The sequence below is a fragment of the Stylophora pistillata genome, chromosome 12 (genome assembly GCF_964205215.1).
Source record: "Stylophora pistillata chromosome 12, jaStyPist1.2, whole genome shotgun sequence".
NCBI classification, from domain to species: Eukaryota; Metazoa; Cnidaria; class Anthozoa; order Scleractinia; family Pocilloporidae; genus Stylophora; species Stylophora pistillata.
The window spans coordinates 18225168-18243801 of NC_142530.1; the positions used below are offsets into that span (position 1 = coordinate 18225168).

The following is an 18634-nucleotide window of genomic DNA, read 5'->3' on the forward strand; positions in this document are numbered from 1 at the left end:
TTGTGAAAGTTTCATATCTTTCTTAACTGTAAGGGATTTTCATCAGTTTTTCCTGGAATCTGGCGACGCTTATTGTCACCTAAAGTGATCACTACACTGACCAAACAGTCTTTGATATGTGAGAACTGTATTTGATTCCAAACGAAACTACATTAAAAAAAAATGGCGATTAAAAACCAAAACTAAAAAACAACCACGACACGGTTTCGAGTAACGTCATTATCACATGATGTCAATCATAGGTACGTAAAGCGTACAAATTGAACTAAAACAATGTAGTTATAGTCGCGACACCGATAGAGCTTCGCACTGAAAGAAAATGGAATATAACTTTTACACTAAAAGTGCGTGCCATGAAAATTCCAATAGTGAAAAAGGTGTGTTCCACGAAACTTCAGCGGAAAGGAACCACTTTGAAAGGCAAGTTTTCGGGGAAACTTTCCGATAGGAAATTTTCTGAACCGAGTTATTAGGTCAAAATTAAAAAAAAAAAACTTTACTTAGAATAACTTTACTATGAAAAGACATTCAATATCGAGCGGTTTATCAATTAATTCAAGTATTGGCCGACTTGGCCCCATGTACGTGTCTGCTATATGCAAATTGAGCTAAGGTCAAGTAAGACTGCTACGTCATCTACTTTCTTAGAATTTATGTTTACTATATGATTTGATACCTCCGAAGGGCATCATCTATGCGTGTGGTTAGGGAAGTGTTTTTCCTTTTCAAAATTGCGTCGGATGATATCATTTTTAATCTGCTTGAAGCGGAGACAACACTCCATCCCGATTGTAACGTTGCATCAGAAGCTATCGCCTCATGACAATCTATTTAAATACTAGGATCATATTATTTCAGTGGCTCACCGCCAATTTAATTTTTTTTTTAAGCTGAGTCAACCTCTAAGCTTTGATTGCAGCTACAGAAAAATCACGTTTATACTAACTACAGAAGTTTAGGCTTAGCATTCCTGTATTTTCGTGAGAGAAATGTCATCGAGCCTGCATTAGGTACTGGGCAAGTTATGATTATAAATCCGCCATTCTTTTAAAGACCATCTTCTGATATTTTTTCCTCGATCAATACAGTAATACAGAAGCTTTAAAAGCTTATTTTAGCAAGTTCCTTTAATCTATCCAAGATATAGAGGAAATTGATAGTTTTAAACGGAACAAGGTAGACTACATGACCAGTGGGAAGAATGCGCAAATAAGCTTGTTACTTATAACATGTGCACGTTACGACTAGCGTTACCTACTTAGAGATGTCAACCAAAGTTCACATAAAAGTATTCTCCAGCTGTTTGCGAAATATCTCTCTGATTATCCCTCAAGAAAGCGAGTGCCATTGAAAAAGGAAGCTTTGAATGCAACTTTTTCGTACAAGCAACAGTGATTGCAATTGGTCAAGGAAGTCACCAAGATGAATGTATAAAGCGTGAGTATTCGTACTTATCAAAATGAAAGTGTATTTCCTCAAGAGAAGCACCACCACCACTATTTTGACCTGTTTACGGAACGCACTACTTTTTCCCGCCGAATACCCTAAGGCATTTTGAGAAATAGTTGACTATCGGATTGGGATTTACCTGCTGAGTAACTCCTATGCAATGTATCGATTTGAAATGCGCAAGTTTGCAGTGTTGGCCTCGATAATTTCGAAATAAAAGTTGCTCTGCTTGAAAATGCCGAGTTAAACGGTGTCAGTTATTTTCCATTTTCAGCTGTGGTTCACAAAATGATTGAAAATTAATGATGAGTGTTTCCTGACTGAGTTGAAAAGCTCCAACGACGACTCCAGACGTCAAACATTATAGAAAGTTGACGTTATGTTCGATACCATGATGTTCTAGTATTTAATTTAAATTGTTTCTTCTAGATAACGTGGAATGGTAATGTTCACTTTCAATTGAAATAAACCAAATTTGCAACACAACGCAGATGTACGTTTCAAGAAACTTCCGGTATTAATTAGGAATTCCATTGCGCTCATCGGTCGTTGCTTAATTTCAGCATGTATGTTGCATTTCCAAGAACTGGCGTTCCAAAACTGTATTAGAAAAGTTTGTGTTCCATCATCATGGTAAATCATTTCACCGCCGATATACTGTAATCACCTTTTCAGCGAAAATGCTCTTCTGAGTGTAATCTCAGAAAAAATGTGTTTATATGAATGTTTGTCGATGAGTATAAAGTATCGATTGCTGACTTTCAGTAATAAAATGAAAATTCTCTAGTGTAAATTTTTTGTTACGGCTCGAGCCAAAATGCTTTTCAAAGCCGAAGTCAAGTGAATTTCTAAGAAGCTGTGAAAGATAAGCCAGTGACAGCTTGTCTCATACAAATTTCAGATCGTTTTTAACATAAAAGGGATTTCATCGGCTTTTCCTGGAATTTAGCGACGCTTATAGAGCTTCACAATGAAAGAAAATGGAATATAACTTTCACACTAAGAGTGCGTGCCATGAAAATTCCAAAAGTGAAAAAGGCGTCATCCACGAAACTTGAGCTGAAAGGGAACACTTTGAAAGGCAAGTTTCCAGGAAAAATTTCCGATCGGAATTTTTCTGAACTGAGTTATAAGGCCAGAAATTAAAAAAAGAATAACTTTACTACTGAAGAAAAGCCATTCCCGAACAAGAAAGTCAATGATATCCATTTTAGCCGTCTCAGAGTTATTCACATCATCATTTCCGTACATAGGATTCACGGAAGCTCTTGGAAATTCGCCACCGTTTTGATTTCACTTTCGTGATTTAAAAAGGATGAAAAATACTTCTACCTCCATAACTGGTATACTGCACAGTCAGCGGAACTCTTTTCAAATTTTTTGCAGCCAAAATGCGAAGCAGGAATGGATTCCCTCTGTCAATGTAGAGCTTCATGATTTTACTGATTTGAGAGTGTGCGACAGAGCGCAGACCTTTCAAATAACTCGGAGATAAGCGATAGAACCTATCCCACAGAGGCCAAGAGACATTTGGTGAAACAAGTTTTAGTCTGGGAATAAAACAGGAGTTTAGTGCCGAGAGAGACTGGAACTGGATTCCCCAACCGCAACCCAGTCAATGTTGCTTCGGAACAAATAACCTGTTTTTCAGCTCAATATTTCCCTAAAACCCTTTCAGGTGTGTTTTTCATATTAATCAAGTGTATGATTTCAACCTTGATTTTAGGAACTTGCAGACTCCATTCGCCATCGCCAAAAACCTTTTTTTCGCAATTAATATCTATCATTGTGACCGTGGACTCTGCGAAGAAAACCTTGAAAGTATCAAGTCGAAAAAGCATTTAACAAAACTGAGCTCCAAGCATTTTATTTACGATGATTCAGGTGTACGGAGTATCTTGAAAACTCTGTCGCTGTTTTCCGTACCTGCTACGTATAATGGAAAAGTGTTTAAAGCGAAATATGAACTGTAGGTCGTTAGAATTTCTAACATCACGTTATATTCGACTCGTTTCTTTATTTCCCATTCTTTGGGGACTTTTTCAATAAGTGTTTCACTGTTTCATCCTGGTAGCTCTGCAATACTCAGTACATTTAAGTAAATTTGTGGTTTCAGCTTAAGCAGACAGAACGCTGGGTTTCCAAGAGTCGAGAGCTTAGAATCAAAAAATTTCTAGGAAATTATGGTCAAATCGTGAAATTCTTGATTCTTGGTATTTGTATAGCACACACTTCTAAAGCTAAGTCATAATAATCTATATTTAGCCAATCCCAAACAAAGAACTAAATCGACTAATCACGAGGTTTCTCGGAAATCTTGAACATCTGCACTTTACTGCGTCAGACTCTTGCATCATCCCTTCCCGGGAAGAGGGGGGATGGGAAGGGAGAGATGTTATGCATCAGGAAAACCAAGATCAAGTTGAGGAAGAAATTCAGGTCTACCTAAATAATTTCCTTTAGAAATCTTCTACAACGAAATACAAAATCTAACTGGCTTTTGTCTTAGATTCCAGTAGACCTGAATCGTCAAATCGTTGTTATTATTTGTACGTGAGGCATTCACAAAGGTCCCAGTTTCATTTTTAGACTAGCAGAAAGAAAATAGCTGGTACCTCCATTTGTGATGTACTGTATCGTCATTGAGACATCTGCCAGTTTTTTTGCTGCCAAAATACGAAGCAGGGATGGATTCCCTCGGTTGCTGTAGAGTTTCATAACTTCACTGATTAGAGATGACGCTAGTTTGCGATAGTTTAGACGTGCTGTGAATTTCACAGTTCGAAGAAAAACGACAGAACTGACTCGACCAAAAACTGGAGACATCTGGTGAAACCAGTTTTTCGTGAATTAAATAAACCGGATTGAAGAGTTGGTGAAGACTGGATCGAGCTTTTAGAACCGCAAAGCATGATAGACAGCATTTCAAAAACTGCAGAGTACATAAAAAAGAAAAGGGCAAACTCAAAAAGGACCTTTCAAGACCTTGATGGTGACTTCTAAAATAGTTTCATGCCTATTTTCTGTTCCTCCTCATTTTAAGCTTAAATGGATGATGTAAAATGGCTTCATGGTTTGCGCCAATATTGTTCGATGAAAGAACACATAAAATTAGATTTATGATATTGAATGATCCTCATATCAGAACTTAATTGTTTCTCCATGCTTGGAACTCAGTTTTAGAAAATAGGCACTGAGCGCCATTGACTGTGTTTTAATGTTAACTGGGAATAGATCTCAACAATTCTCCATATTATTTAGGGTGTGCGAGCTGATTTCGTCCTAACCCCGTCCAGTTTCTTCCCAGATATAGCCTTCATATTAAAGATGTGCTTAGTATCGTCTCTTTTGGAAAACATGCTAGTATTAGTTGTTTTCTATCTCAACCTCCTTGATACTTTTTTAAGATATGCAGGGGAATACAAACTTTGCTTTACTCGAATTACAGTAACTCGGTATAAGATGTGGGGTATTATGTACTTTGAGTATCTTCTGCGATAGTACTACGGAACAAAGAGAGCAGTTCTTAGCCTCGTTCTTGAAATACATCAAACTTTTTCTTAAATGTTTTAATTTTTTAAAATTCATTCAAGAGTCACTTGCAGTTGGTTGTGATGAGCTATGGGTTTCGACTTTTTGAAAAATAGCCCTCCCATACCTACTCGGTTTTCGTCACCCTTCACCAAAATTGATATGAATAAATGGAGAAAGGAATACATGTGAACTGCACGCCCATAAAAGAAAACTGTTCAAAAGATGACATAATCACCCATCAATAAACCATGAGATAACTATTTTCTGAACTCGTCAAGAAAGTGTTTATTTCATTTCCTATTATGCAAATTATTAAGTGAAAAAAGTACTTTATGATGTTTGAAAGGAGCATCGATAGTAACTATATGGTTTACATGGCTTCAATCTCGTATGCTCCGGGGCTCTTTCTTGTCCTGCACTGTCATTAAATTGGGTTGCTATTGTATTACTCAGTTGAGTCATTCTTATTTGCTTTATAGTGACCACTCTCATCTAGCGTTTCTTGGTCTGTAAGTTCAGTCAAAAATCAGCTTCTTGGGTACTTCCCAGGTAAAACCAGGTTTGAAATGACCGTACACGCACGCCTCCTGGTATATGGGCTTCTTTAAGTCAAGGTCCCTGTAGAACAACAAAGACAGACCAAAGGAATAAGATTTCAAACAGATAAATGCCAATGGTCCAAAAGCAAAAGTTTATACAAACCTTCAAGAGCTGGTAAAACATGGAAATAGCAGCAAGCATACATGAAAACAACTTGTCAAATGGCTAAAAAAAATCTATCCATCACAGTATAAAAGTTTTTTATTTCTTTCGCACCTGACTATCACGCCCGGGCGAAGATCAAAGTTTTTCTTGATAATTTCCAAAAGCTCCTCATCAGACTTAATGCTTGTTCCGTAAGAGAACACAGTAATTGAAAGAGGTCTGGCAATACCGATGGCATACGAGATTTGGATCAAGACACGGCGGCACAACTTGGCTGCCACGAGAGACTTAGCAATCCACCTAGCAGCATAACAACCAGATCGGTCCACCTAATAGATAACAAAGAAACTGATTAGTGTGCTGCTCTCATTCGGGTAAATGGCTTTGGATTTTCAGTCAAGCTGTGAACTAAGTCCAAACCTTTACATTGATATGTTTTGATGATTATGAACGAATTTTTGCACAGAATGAGAAAGGTAATTGAATATCGTCAAGAGTGTTCTAAGTACAATAAAATGCAAACTACAGTACTCAAAGTACAATACAGTTCTTGAAGGTAGTGACTGAACAGTTCAAAAGGGAAAGGATATCAAAGAAAACAACCTTAGAGAAGTCCTTCCCAGAGAAGGCACCTCCTCCATGTGCTCCCCATCCACCATAAGTGTCGACAATAATCTTCCTTCCTGTCAAACCTGCGTCACCTTGGGGGCCTCCGATCACAAATGCACCAGACGGTTGGAGATGGTAGACTGTTTTATCATCAAGATATTTGGCAGGGACGACTTCCTGCAAGAATTGTATTAGTAAAAAGAGTAAAATGCACTTTGAAAGGTTCACCCACACTATATCTGTACAACCAAATGCTACTGGTTCCTGATAAAGTTATATTTATCGACAGGCTTCAAATTTAGCGCTGAAGATAACTGTGTTCGATATCTCAAAAATAACAATTTTCTCAGTCTGTTGAAATGTATTCTTTCCACTGAGCTCTGCTACACATGGAAAGAAATTTTTATTCAAACTTAAATGTTTCTCTTTGAACTGGCTTTCATTCAGTTTGAAAAGGTACGTGTCCATCGCACTTTGTTAGCTATGAATTGATTTAAAATCTAGCTTGAAAGGAGCTTAGAAATTAAATGCAAATTGCTTTGTATAAATTCAGAGAAGTATACTAAGAAGTAGGAAAATCATAGTACGTTGATAATTTTCTCCTTCAACTGCCTCCTCATTTCTTGTAACTCGATGTCAGGGTTGTGCTGAACAGAAATCACGATGGTGTGGACTCGAAGAGGTTTGATTTCACCATCACCCAATTTTCCTTCATACTCGATGGTAACTTGTGTTTTGGAATCAGGTCGCAGCCAGCGCATAGATCCATCTCGTCTCTTTTCAGCAAGCTTCTTGTTTAGATTGTGGGCTAAAACAACTGTTAGGGGCATGAGTTCTTCCGTCTCATCAGTGGCATAGCCAAACATGAGACCCTGATCACCGGCGCCGATATCTTCTTCTTTTCTATCTTTGTGGACACCGCCCGCAATGTCAGAGCTTTGCTGTTGGAGGGCAATCAAGACACTGCAGGTTTTGTGGTCGAATCCTGAAAAAGTCAATTGGTGTTAAAACTCGATGTCAGTTAATAAGGGGATGCTCGTCTATGATCTTTGATCAACAGTAAAAAGAGGTTAGTGAATAGCTTTGAGAAAAATTTCTACCTTTATCAGAGGAATCGTATCCAATCTTTTTTATTGTGTCACGGATCACATTCTGATAATCCACAACGGCCGTTGATGTAATTTCACCGCAAACAAGAACCATGCCTGTTTTAGTTGCAGTTTCTGTTCGAAAGAAAACATTTAAAATCATTGCCTGTCCATCACACGAACTTCAATCATCAATAATGACCACGCAGAGATCTAAGGTTACTCAGTATCAAAGATCACACCATGAAGACGTGATGTGATGAGTCTTTGCGTCTATTGAAATCCCAAAGGCATATATTTCCTCCGGCTAAACAGGTTTGACTGGAAATAATCTTTCCAGCACGTGATTAGAGGGGTGCGAAAGATTTCTTTATGCAAAAAGTTGTTTCCTTCAGCTTCCGAATTCATCTTGGCCCTTCATCTTGTTCGATATCATATCGCCATCCAACAAAGATAAAGCTTCGAGATCCTCGCTTGTCTAGGTTCACACTTGCTCATTTAGCTAACGTACACCAAGAAAGATTTATCAAAATAGACAGCTATTACAAAATCGAAAATAAATGTTAAGTCCATTGACATTGGTTTTCGCTGAGAAATATTGAAATGCGAAGAGTTTTAGATAACTTCCAAACTAGAGATGTTTTTTTGTTTCATCTCACATCACCAGATCCTTGGAATTAACTCTATTTAAAATATCCAGACCTATTCAGTGAAAGTACAAATTGCTGCGGTAGCGTTTTCGAAGAGTAAATGTGTGGTGCTGGGAAGTAGAACCAAAGGAAAGAGATTCAAACTATGACATCTTAAGAACCATTAATTCGACGTTCTAAGATGGATCGCTCCATCGCAACCTCAGGACTGAATTAGCCACTACTCGGTGGTGCACTTTTAAAACGTGCTTGGATGTTCAAATTTTCTTTTCCCAAAAACGCTGGTCATTAAACAATCTATTTCTTAATCTTACCACACGCGACTTTAGCATTGGGATCAACTTTGAGATGAGCATCGAGAATAGCATCTGAGACCTGATCGCAGAGTTTATCTACGGAGACAAAGTACACTTTCGTTTTAGGTCGAAAACTTCAACTTCCGTCACCGTTCAGCTTAGCATTTTTGCGATCGAAATTCAAACGATGAGTTGAAAAGGTGCAACTTACCAGGATGCCCTTCGCCAACCGACTCAGAGGTAAAGAGGAAAGTACTCTTTGCGTTTGTTTTTGGGTTCGACATGATTGCAAATATAATCTTTACGAAGTAGGTCCTAGTATGTAGTAGAAGGTGTGACTAAAAGCTAGTTTTCCGTGGTTTTATATATTTGTAGGCTTGCTAATTGGCATGTGCTGCTGACGCGTGTACTGTATGAAGCTTTATGATTGGTTGAGATGTCTCAGCATTTTAATTATTCAAAATTCCAGGAAATATTTCGCAATAGCTTTCAAATTTTTTGAGGATGTATTGACTATCTAAAAATTACCGAAGTATCTAATTTCAAAATTGTTATTGCGCTGGGATCATCATTGGTATCAAAAGCAATACATCTTTCAAATTTACAAATAAAGATTTGGGGGCTCTGTGAGATAGTAGAAGTGAGTAGCAAGTAAAGTAATTTAACAAGCGCAAGTAACACTGAGTAGCTAATGCTAATTTTTTTTTAGCTTTTTCAAAGTAGACAAAGGGTGATCTTCCTGTTTTTCTAAGATATTAACTCGATGTGATGGTTCTACATTTTCGGAGAAAGGTCTTTGAGCCAGCACTTGGACTCCAGCCATATGTGGTTATTTCAATAACCATAAAGAATTAAAATTCTTGGAATCACAGGATGTCAACAACAATCCGCAGTTTCAATACAGGGTAAAAAATTTTAAATGAAACAAATAACTGCCTCTAAATATTTTCGACGACATTTTGAAGAAAATATATGGGACTATGTCTAGTTTCCGGCCTAAACCGATCCTGCGCCTATTACTTTAATTTCTTCGGCCTTATTACAGTGACGCACTACGCTACAAATCATTTCTTGTTTCACTGGATGAAATTATGCATTTGACTGTATCTGGCTAGAAGACAAATATACAGCGAATGCAAGTATGGCGTCCAATTTGAATTGCCATTGTTCTGGACTCACTAGCCTCGTCTTCACGTGGAAAACAGAAAAGGATTATTACATGTGTGAGAGGCTAGTGAGTCCAAAACACACGACACACAACACCATATTTGCACTCAGACAAATATAGGGTAAAACTGAATAACTTTGAAGCAGAAATCAGTGGCGTCCAAATCACTATATATCTTTCTCCTCATTGATTATTGGGTGTTTTTTTTTCAGGTAAAGTCTGAATTTGAGGTTTTAGAGCCAAACTGTTATTCACTTTCAACAGAGAAATAAAGTAAAAGAAGGAAGAAGTTAATAAATAAACAAATAAATAACAGCAAGGAATCAACTTTCAGTTAACCATTAACTTTATTCTTTAAAATTTTTAAGTCATAAACAGTGGAATAATTCTGTACATTACTCTTTATACTGAAAGTAAGTAAAAAAAAGGTTCAAGTGAATATTCCTGCCAATGTCACCCTAATTTCATTACATTCCAGCAGCTTGTAGCTGGCAAAACAAGAAAATAATCCATGATTACATAATGAAATACTTGTCTCAGAATTGTCTCATGAAATATTTGGAGGATATTGCCATTAATTTGAATAGTAATTTTAAAATACCAGAAAATACTGTAATGCAAATGTTTTTTTCCAAAGAAAAGCCCTATTTCTCAAGAAATATGTACGTTGCTTCCCACATTGTGCTGCATCTAGTGATGACCAATCAATGAAACTGATAATCGATACTAACTGATGGCAGTTAATTGATTAATATCAGAAAGCGACGACAAATTGGCAATGAAAAAACCTGCATTGTATCACCAGCAGTAGTAGCTGACAATATTTAAGTATGATTATATACGATCTATACTTGTACTGCAAAAAATTGATGTAATCAAGCAATTTGATTTGCGTTTTTTGTATACTCCTGCAGTGTTGTCTTTCATCATGTTACAATTAACAAACAAATCGTGTGGTTCCAGAAAATACCCATCATTCACCAAAAGGATAGTCATTGGAAATTACGAGAGGGAGGGGGTCTCGAATGCCAAAATTCTTAAGGGAACGTATGAAGCAAAACTGAAAATTCAAGAGGGGTGGGAAGGTCTGAACAGAAGAACCATCCTTTGGGGAGGTATGGGTATTTTCCGAAACCACGCATGCATATTTTAAGAAACATTTTCAGCAATCATGGTTCTTACAGCTAAACTCAGAAAACTGTGAATACCTGAAATATTTCTGAAATTGTTGATTGTTTTGTGACCAGTCACAAGAAAGTTCAGTGACATGTAAGCAAAACTCAAACCAAAAACTATAATTAATGTTCTCTTTGTGGTTTTGTTTCCTTGTTTATGATGTTGCAACACATGTACAGTAACATTGCATTTCTGGAGTTCAAGGTTTTCTGAGTTTCACAGTAAAATACAGTAGTTGTCAGTAGTAACACACTAAAAACTCAATTCTAATTACAAATAATTTTTTTCTTTTAAGTGGTAATACAAAGAGAACATTTTCTCTCTTCCATGTTCTCACAGTTCCAACAAAATTACATTGAATCCTTTGAACAAGAAGGTACGATGCAGGTCCTAGTGGTTCAAAAATGTCCTTACACCAAATTTCTGCGGTTCCACTCTGGCGCTTGCGTCTGTCTGGGTGCTTCTGAAACCATGAGACATAGGCCATGACAAGGGTTTTCCACTGACCATGGATGCAAATATTCTGTGTCGTGTAGTACCGGACAACTGCAGGCCTTGCATCGATCTGATGTGTCAGTATCTATTTGTCCACCAACTCCAACCCAAGCTGCAATGAGTCGAGGGAGCTATACCGCTCACTGCAGAATTCCAAGCTGGCATAACGGTCAAAAATGACAGTTCCATTTCTGAATTCCACTCCTTCTAGAAATGTTGAATACGATTCTATTAGAAAGTTAAGTTCATCATCATCCAGGTAATGTACTCTGTGAGGAGAGATACAAGTACATGATTCATCATCCAACCAGATATTTGATTTGGTAACAGGACCATCTGATAGAGATAAGAGATCTACAGTGGAACTAATGTGCTGAAGAGGAATTCCATGCTTGTGTTCTTCATATGGCTGAATACAGGATGAAAGTGTTTACATGATGCACTTGGAAATGGAAGGTCCCTGATGTCTTTATCTCGAAGAAACTTACGCATTAGCGAAATTTCTACGGCTCTTTGGTTCGTCTTGAAGTCACTAAGAGGACCATTGAACCTCTCAAAGGAAAACAGCCAAAAGTTGTGCGCTGGTCCATAGTCTAATACACAGTTGATAAGATGTGAATGTAAATGCATGTTTGGTGTGACTTCCAACTGTCCATACATTGACTCAAACTTCTTACAGAACTGCATCATTTAAATGTATTTTCCTTTCTCCTTGGACATGGTAATGTATGACAACGAGTTTGAAACAAAGGAAAATAGAATTAAAATAAAGGATAAAACTGAACCACAACATATATATTATGTAATTACTTGTATAACAAATCGACCCCATTTTTTTATGGTCTACACTTTTAAAGACCATAAAATGATGTCATTAAATTATCAAAACTCAGGTGGAACCAAAAGACACTCTATCAAGGCTGTGCTCTAAGAAAAATCACAAGGAGTCCAAAGGTTCCAAACTATGAAATCCAGCTAGGGTAACCAGCATTAAAGCTTATATGAAAATAGTAATTTAATCTGGTTACCCAAAGGCAAATGTTAGACACCCAGGCACCTTAGGAGGGCAGCCCTGTTTATGGCATTATTTCATGGTCTTGGAGTGTATACCATGAAAAAATGTACACAATTTGTTTTAAATCACAACAATAAGTGAATTCTTGGGTTAATGTACACATGCAATGTATGCACCAATTTGTGGCATAACCCTTTTTTCCTCCTCAAGCTGTCAAATGTGTAGAACGTTTTGCCCCAATCATTTTGTTGACATTTTACAACATTCCAGAATTTTGTGTTTTGAAAAAGTGTAAATAATTTCTCAAGCTTTCAGAAGTTTTGTGTCACACTTAATGTCATATCGCGCTCTACACTTTCATCAATTAAAGCTCTCAACCAAAGTGCATGTGAGAAATCTCTCAGCTATGGTATAAATAATTCCATAATTATATTAATTTTTCATTGACCAGATACATGACTGTACATGTATGTTCTGTCGTTTTAATTCCAGACCACTGACATTATTTGTTGTTCCTTAATTATAGAAACTCAAGGCACGCAAAGAAGCCCTCATGCATAGCTCTTATACAGCAGAGAAAAAGAGAAAAATTCAGGAGATCCTCACCATAGATGACAAGACACCAGAAGAAGGTGTGTATGAAGCAGACAACTCAGATGAAGAATCAATCCCAAAACTTGAAAAGCTAGTGCGACGCAAGTTTGAGTGGAGATCAGATGAGTTAGATTGTGAGTTCCAGAGCCTGGACCATAAGGCAGACAGAGCCAGGAGTCAGCGAGCACAAAGGATGATGGTACCGAGGGAGGAGGGTGACATAATTCCTGAAACCCTTAATTGTTATCCAAAGAGAGCCACAGCTTGGGCCCTTGCTGGAGTATTTCAGAGATTGACATAATTTAAATAGCAATGAATAAAATTTTTTATCACTTGACCAACAATTATTTTGTTTTGACCAGGTGAGTTGTCACTTGCATCAGTTTCAAAACTTTTTACTAGTGTTAACAACACCATAAGGAAAATAATTAGCTACTGTGGTTTTGTTTGTACAAAAAAGAAGAAATGTTAAATGAATTTCCATTTACTATACATTTAAGTGTGTTGAATTTAGTCAGGACTGTGGGTGTGAGATGATTGGACATGAGAGGATTGCATTAATCAAAGTAAATGCGATTCCATTTTAAACTACCACTGAAACAATGAAATTTCTGATATTTTATTAAATGCAGTGTATTATTGGGTACTTGCAGCCCTAATACTGAAATAACTTGTGGAAAAAGCAATTTTGTGCAAATTCACAACAGGATCAATGGAGGGGAAGATAATTTTGGATTATTCCATGAGAAAGATGATGTTTGCTCTACATTTGTCCTGAATTTGTTCTTACAAATGTTATCTTTAACGCATTTGTCCTTGTTTAGAGAGGGAAAAATAATGATATTTAACTCAGATTTACACCGCATTTGTCCATATTTACACCCAAAATCAAATGCACAATTATCCTATTTATCTTTAGGACAAATGTCAGATTTGTCTTCAAGTCAAATACTGACAAATATGACAAACATTTCATTTGAACAACATTTGGACTGCATTTGTCTGACGTCAAATCTGTTTTTTCGCCCAGAGAATTTGTTAGTTTAGCAGGCTTCTTTGGGTAGCACTAGATTTCACTGATATGAGGATAATTTTAATCGCTTGGGGAGCAGCTTTAGAGCATTCTGTGAGATGATCGACTAAATGTGATGGCAATTTGCGAATTTTTACCTTTTTGGATATGTTCCAAAGTTTGTTGTTATTTGATTTGAAGTTGAAGTTTACGCTGCGATCCAACATTAAAATTGTTACCAAGACTTTCTCCAGTCACTAGATTTCAGTGTCATAAATCTGTTTATCAAATATTTCGAGTTCAGATCCACAACCAAATTTAAACTGTTTAATCGTTCGATTCACATTCCAACATAACTAAGCGAGAATCATACAGAATGTGTGAAAAACAACGCCTAGCTAGCTTGCGAGAGCATGTGCTCCGAATCACGTGACTATGAACTGTCAATCATTTCTTACACTCCCTGCACCTGTTCAAACTTAGTGATACAGATGTACTTGTGAAATGACAATACAAATACAGCATATGAAGCTCGCAAATTAATAAGTTCTTGAAGACCACTTGTAGTCTCAGTTCCGTTGCAACATTCCACTAGTTCGAGAAAATAGAAACACAAAAGGTTCAGCAATTTCAAACGGTTAAGGTTCTTATGGTCTCAGTCTCCGTAGAAATTCTCCATCCATCGCCGCCTTCCTTCAAGGTTCTTATGGTCTCAGTCTCCGCATAAATTCTCCATCATTCGCCGCCTTCCTTCGAGGTCTGCTGTCAACAGTTACTGTTCCTTGCTCAGGTTGAACTGGACTCTCGAACTGTGGCAATGAGTTGACGTTGGCCTTCACTTCGATGGGAATCAAAATGCTTGACACTCCTGTTGAGTAAGTTTCCAGTGTCTGCTACCCGTACAACTACCGCTCTGACCTGGCCGTCACTTCCTGCTAGCAATTCTTTCACGATCGCTAATTTCCACTATACTCTCTTGGTCGAATCATTCTGAAGCAGTACTACGTCACCAACAGCAATTTCTGGGAGATGAAAAAACGCGGAGCACTACTACATGGAGTACCCGATGGAGTACCTTAATGGAGTACCCCTAAAAGTCATGTATTGGTCAAATAAAATATTATATGAACATGGTGAATAATTTAGATGTAAATATCCTAAAATATATTGAGCTTACCAGCTCTTCGAATGCCACAGTTCGATACAATCCAGTTTTTTGGGGGACAGTTGACTAGTGCTCTCAGTCTTACTGGTTCCTTTATTTTGGTTTTACCGCTGGGTAATGAGTCCTTTGATGAGAAGACAAACAACTCCACGTGATGAACAAAACCCACAGTTTCCATTTTTGCACGAGGTAAAATATTTAAGCTTACTGCATTTCCCAGATCAACAACCCCAGTCGGATTTGTTTGCCGACCCGTCACTGTTTTTTTTTTTGTTTGTTTACATACCTCAATTTTATTGCGCTACAGATAGATGGGTGAGGAGAAGCTCAGTTTAAAGATAAGGATTACATTTTTAAGTCTCAACCTACAAATGTTAGCTTGTATCCTCATCGTTTCGCACAATTAAGAAACCCATGAGGCCATGTGTTACTAGATGGAGCGCCACACTTCTTACAGACTCCGGCCTATTAACGGTAACGTTCATGGATGCTAGCAACATTAAAGCTTTCCGTTGGAAGTGGTCAGCAGTTTAATATTAATTTCAAAATGGCGGTGAATTCGTGTACTAAATCAAACTGCGACAATCGGAGAGCTGACAAGCTCAAAATTTATCAGGATATGTACATCTAAACGATTCACAATGTTCATAAAGTATTTTATTTGACTAATACATGATTTTGAGGGGTACTCTATCCAGGTACTCCATAGGGTACTCCATGGAGTAGGGCTCCGCGTTTTGTCTTCTCCCGCAATTTCTGGATTCTCTCCCCTTCTCCTCGAATTCGTAGTGTGCGTTTCGCGTAAGTTGACCAAATACTCTTTTCTCCAAGCAGATGTAAACTGATTCAGTAGGTGTTTCTGGTGCTGCGATCGTCGCGTCAGCGTATCGTGGGTGCTAACAATCTCAAAGTGGCTTGAACTGGGAGTGTTCTGCAAGCGTCAACCATTGATCAAGTGTGAAGGAGTTAGCGCAAAATTCACCCCGTTCAAGTCATCGTAAACGTATGCTGGAGGTCTAGCATTAACAACACATTCCACTTCCGTCAGTGGGGTACCGAGCTCTTAAAAACTCAGACAACTCTGTCCGATTACTTTCCTGAGCGGTCTTTTTACGGTTTGAATTAAGCGTTCCCAGAATCCTCCCCACTAAGGAGCCTTGTCAACAATAAATTTCCACTTTACACCGTTGTTTGCCAAATGATGTAAAACTTCTTGGGCTCTTGCTATCCTTACCACCTCCCCTGAAGCAAACTTTAACGTCTTAGCATTGTCCAATAGTAATGTGGCTGGCAAACCTCTTCTACTAGTGAATCGGCGGAAGGCTAATAGAAAGGCTTCGGCACTCAGTCTTCTTGTTAGCTCCAAGTATACAGCTCTAGTGGAGGCGCACGTAACCAGGCAAACGTACGCCCCAGCTTCATCTGTATTTGTTCCACCTTTATCTGTCGTGTATACAGGACCTGCAAAGTCCACGCCTGTGTGTGTGAAAGGTGGACATTCAGAAACTCGCTCTTCGGGTAAATCGGGTGTCTGTGGTAGTAGGAATGGCTGTCCCCGCCCCTTTCGGCACGTCACACGTCTTCTTAGGCACCTTTTTAACCGCTCGTCTTCCTTGCAATATCCAAAACCGCTCTCTCGCAGACGTCAACGTCGTGTTTACTCCGCCGTGCAGCATCCGCTGGTGATTGTCACCGACAATCAAGTCCACTGAGTGATCCTTCGAGGATAACAACATTGGAGTTTTGGTTTCTTGATTGAGTGAACTGTTCTGAATTCTACCCTTGCATTGCACGATACTTCTCTCATCTATGTAGAGGTTAAATAGTCCCTTTTACAGTTGTGGGCTTGGTGGCCAAGCCTTTGAACAGGAGTGAGGCTAAGGGTGACCCTGTTGTGATAGAGACCTGTATCTAGTTAGCATGATAACAAAGTAATTTGCATTTGGAAAGCAGCAACATCTCTAACAAGGTCACCTCAAGCCTCACTCCTGTTCAAAGGCCTGGCCACCAAGCCCGCAACTGTAAGAAGGACTATTGTCGCACAAGAATTGGAGCGGGAGTTTTTCCGGTGGACATTCTGGGAATGATTGGTTCTGTATGGACTTAATCCACAGTTCTTCAGCAGCTCGTATTTCTTCGGCGTTGAATTCGAGACCCGTCTTCTCCTTTGATCTCCTCGTAAATCGAAGGACGTAAGCAGTGACCCGCAACAATTTTGTCAAGCTACTGTAGCGGTTAGCATCAGTGATTTGATGTAAGCCAGTCTGCCGCACTTGCTCACCGCTGACCAAAGCATGTGTAATAGTTACAGGATTCTTCGCGATTTCTCTCATGGAAAGTTCATTATCGGAGTGGGCGTTGTCCTCACGAGATCATTCTTTTTCAACGTTCTGGAAAAATTCTGAACCCTTCCATCATTTGACCTCGGTAACCATTTCGCTCGCTATCAATCCACGCGAAGGGATATCGGCTGGGTTCTGTTCGCTGGGACAGGACGTCCAAGACGTTGGAGTGGTGCTCTCATGGATCTCTTGCATCCTGATCATGACATACTGTTTCCATGGCCTTGCGATAAGAGCTGGAGCAGACGGTGTTTTCATCTGATTGTATGTTGAGTTGAGCGTAGATGCATCAGAATACTCATTGATCCGATAGTAACTTCGACTGCAATTGGTTCTAATGTCTTGTAATTCTTCTTAATAACAATTATTTTGCTGGTCAGTGACTTTGATATTAGAGGTACTACTCCTCCTCCTCCTCCTTTCTCTCGATCGTTGCGAAATAAAGAATAGCCTGGGATGGTAAATTGGTTGTTTGTGAACGATGAGTCAATCTTGGTTTCACTCACAAACATAGCGTGTATGTTTAGTCTTTGGATGATTTCAGATAGCTCCTCGAATTTATTTTGAAGACTGTTGATGTTTAGGTGGAAGAGGAGAACGGCTTTCCTGGAGAACTTTCTTAGTGTCTCGAGATATGTGTTATCGCAGTTATCGGGGTCAAGCGTGTATATGTTATCGTAGTTCTCAGAACCTAGCGTGTCTGGAACATCCCTTGATGTATCAGGGTTTGAAAAATTATCCTGATCTGGTACATCAGATAGTTGACAGTTATCGGGAAACAGCAATTGCGACCATAAGCATGTACCACAAAGCCATGTCTTGGTAGCTTGTACCTTGATTCGGTCGTACTCGCGGTGTTTTATCTTGCCACATTTTATGTGTAGCCTTAAATGGCACTCGTTACATTCTACTGCGCGATGATTTCTAGCGATCGTCTTGTCGCAGACAGCACAACTAGGAGGAGGTCCGGGATTTGTGGAAACATCGCCACTAAGTAAGATCTTTGTTATTGGGAGAGTAGATCTCGACATCGAAGAGTAACTTGCTCTCGACCCGAAAAAGCCTTGTCTTGATATACGAATGAAACCAACATGGGGTCGAAGCAGTTGAGCGCCGGTGTACTGTGGCAGCAGTATATCAGCTAATTTACTCGTTGATGTTCCCAAGCTACTTTCAAATGTCACTTTGCCTGACAGCTTTTCTAAGTTAGGGGATAAATCCATTCGAAGAAGCAACTGAGGCAATAAAAATAAAACGATTGAGGAGCGTATACTAGCACCGCCGACCGCCATGACAGGCATTGCACACTTTATACTGACACCGAGGGACTAAAAAC

General features: G+C 38.7%; 3 protein-coding genes across 7 annotated transcripts in view; 1 reads left to right on the plus strand and 2 right to left on the minus strand.

The window, feature by feature from the left end:
- The window catches only part of LOC111331498 (methionine--tRNA ligase, cytoplasmic), a 19617-nt gene extending 15327 nt beyond the window's left edge, over nt 1–4290 (minus strand). Inside the window, exon 1 of one of the 2 annotated variants that reach the window (XM_022936621.2) lies at nt 4065–4290. In XM_022936621.2, coding sequence (XP_022792356.2) covers nt 4065–4275 — 211 coding nt within the window. In that variant the 5' untranslated portion in view covers nt 4276–4290. Of the gene's footprint in view, nt 1–2781; nt 2973–4064 lie in introns of those variants that run through there. The other variant, XM_088740991.1, reaches the window with a different exon arrangement.
- Nucleotides 1–13271, plus strand: part of LOC111331471 (uncharacterized) — a 14351-nt gene extending 1080 nt beyond the window's left edge. Inside the window, exons 1-2 of one of the 4 annotated variants that reach the window (XR_015993986.1) lie at nt 1302–1437; nt 12712–12810. Coding sequence is in view for 1 of the 4 variants with exons in the window: in XM_022936593.2 (XP_022792328.1) it covers nt 11865–11891; nt 12712–13080 (396 nt within the window). In the remaining 3 variants the exon portion in view is untranslated. Of the gene's footprint in view, nt 1–1301; nt 1438–5462; nt 5604–11723; nt 11892–12711 lie in introns of those variants that run through there. The other 3 variants (XM_022936593.2, XR_015993983.1, XR_015993984.1) reach the window with 3 other exon arrangements.
- LOC111331470 (S-adenosylmethionine synthase) lies at nt 5359–8699 on the minus strand. Its single transcript, XM_022936591.2, has 7 exons — nt 8543–8699; nt 8350–8427; nt 7398–7520; nt 6885–7282; nt 6292–6474; nt 5800–6017; nt 5359–5601 (listed from the first exon to the last, which is right to left on the minus strand). The coding sequence occupies exons 1-7, from the start codon at nt 8613–8615 to the stop codon at nt 5499–5501; spliced, it is 1176 nt and encodes a 391-aa protein (XP_022792326.2). The 5' UTR covers nt 8616–8699; the 3' UTR covers nt 5359–5498.
- Nucleotides 13272–18634: the final 5363 nt, after the last annotated feature.

Bases quoted from the DNA above. Each gene is read 5' to 3' on its own strand.
- LOC111331470 (XM_022936591.2), bottom strand. From the start codon at position 8,615: ATGTCGAACCCAAAAACAAACGCAAAGAGTACTTTCCTCTTTACCTCT. The intron at 8,428-8,542 runs GTAAGTTGCACC...TTGTCTCCGTAG, and splicing joins GGTTGGCGAAGGGCATCCTG to ATAAACTCTGCGATCAGGTC. The intron at 7,283-7,397 runs GTAGAAATTTTT...TGACTTTTTCAG, and splicing joins ATACGATTCCTCTGATAAAG to GATTCGACCACAAAACCTGC.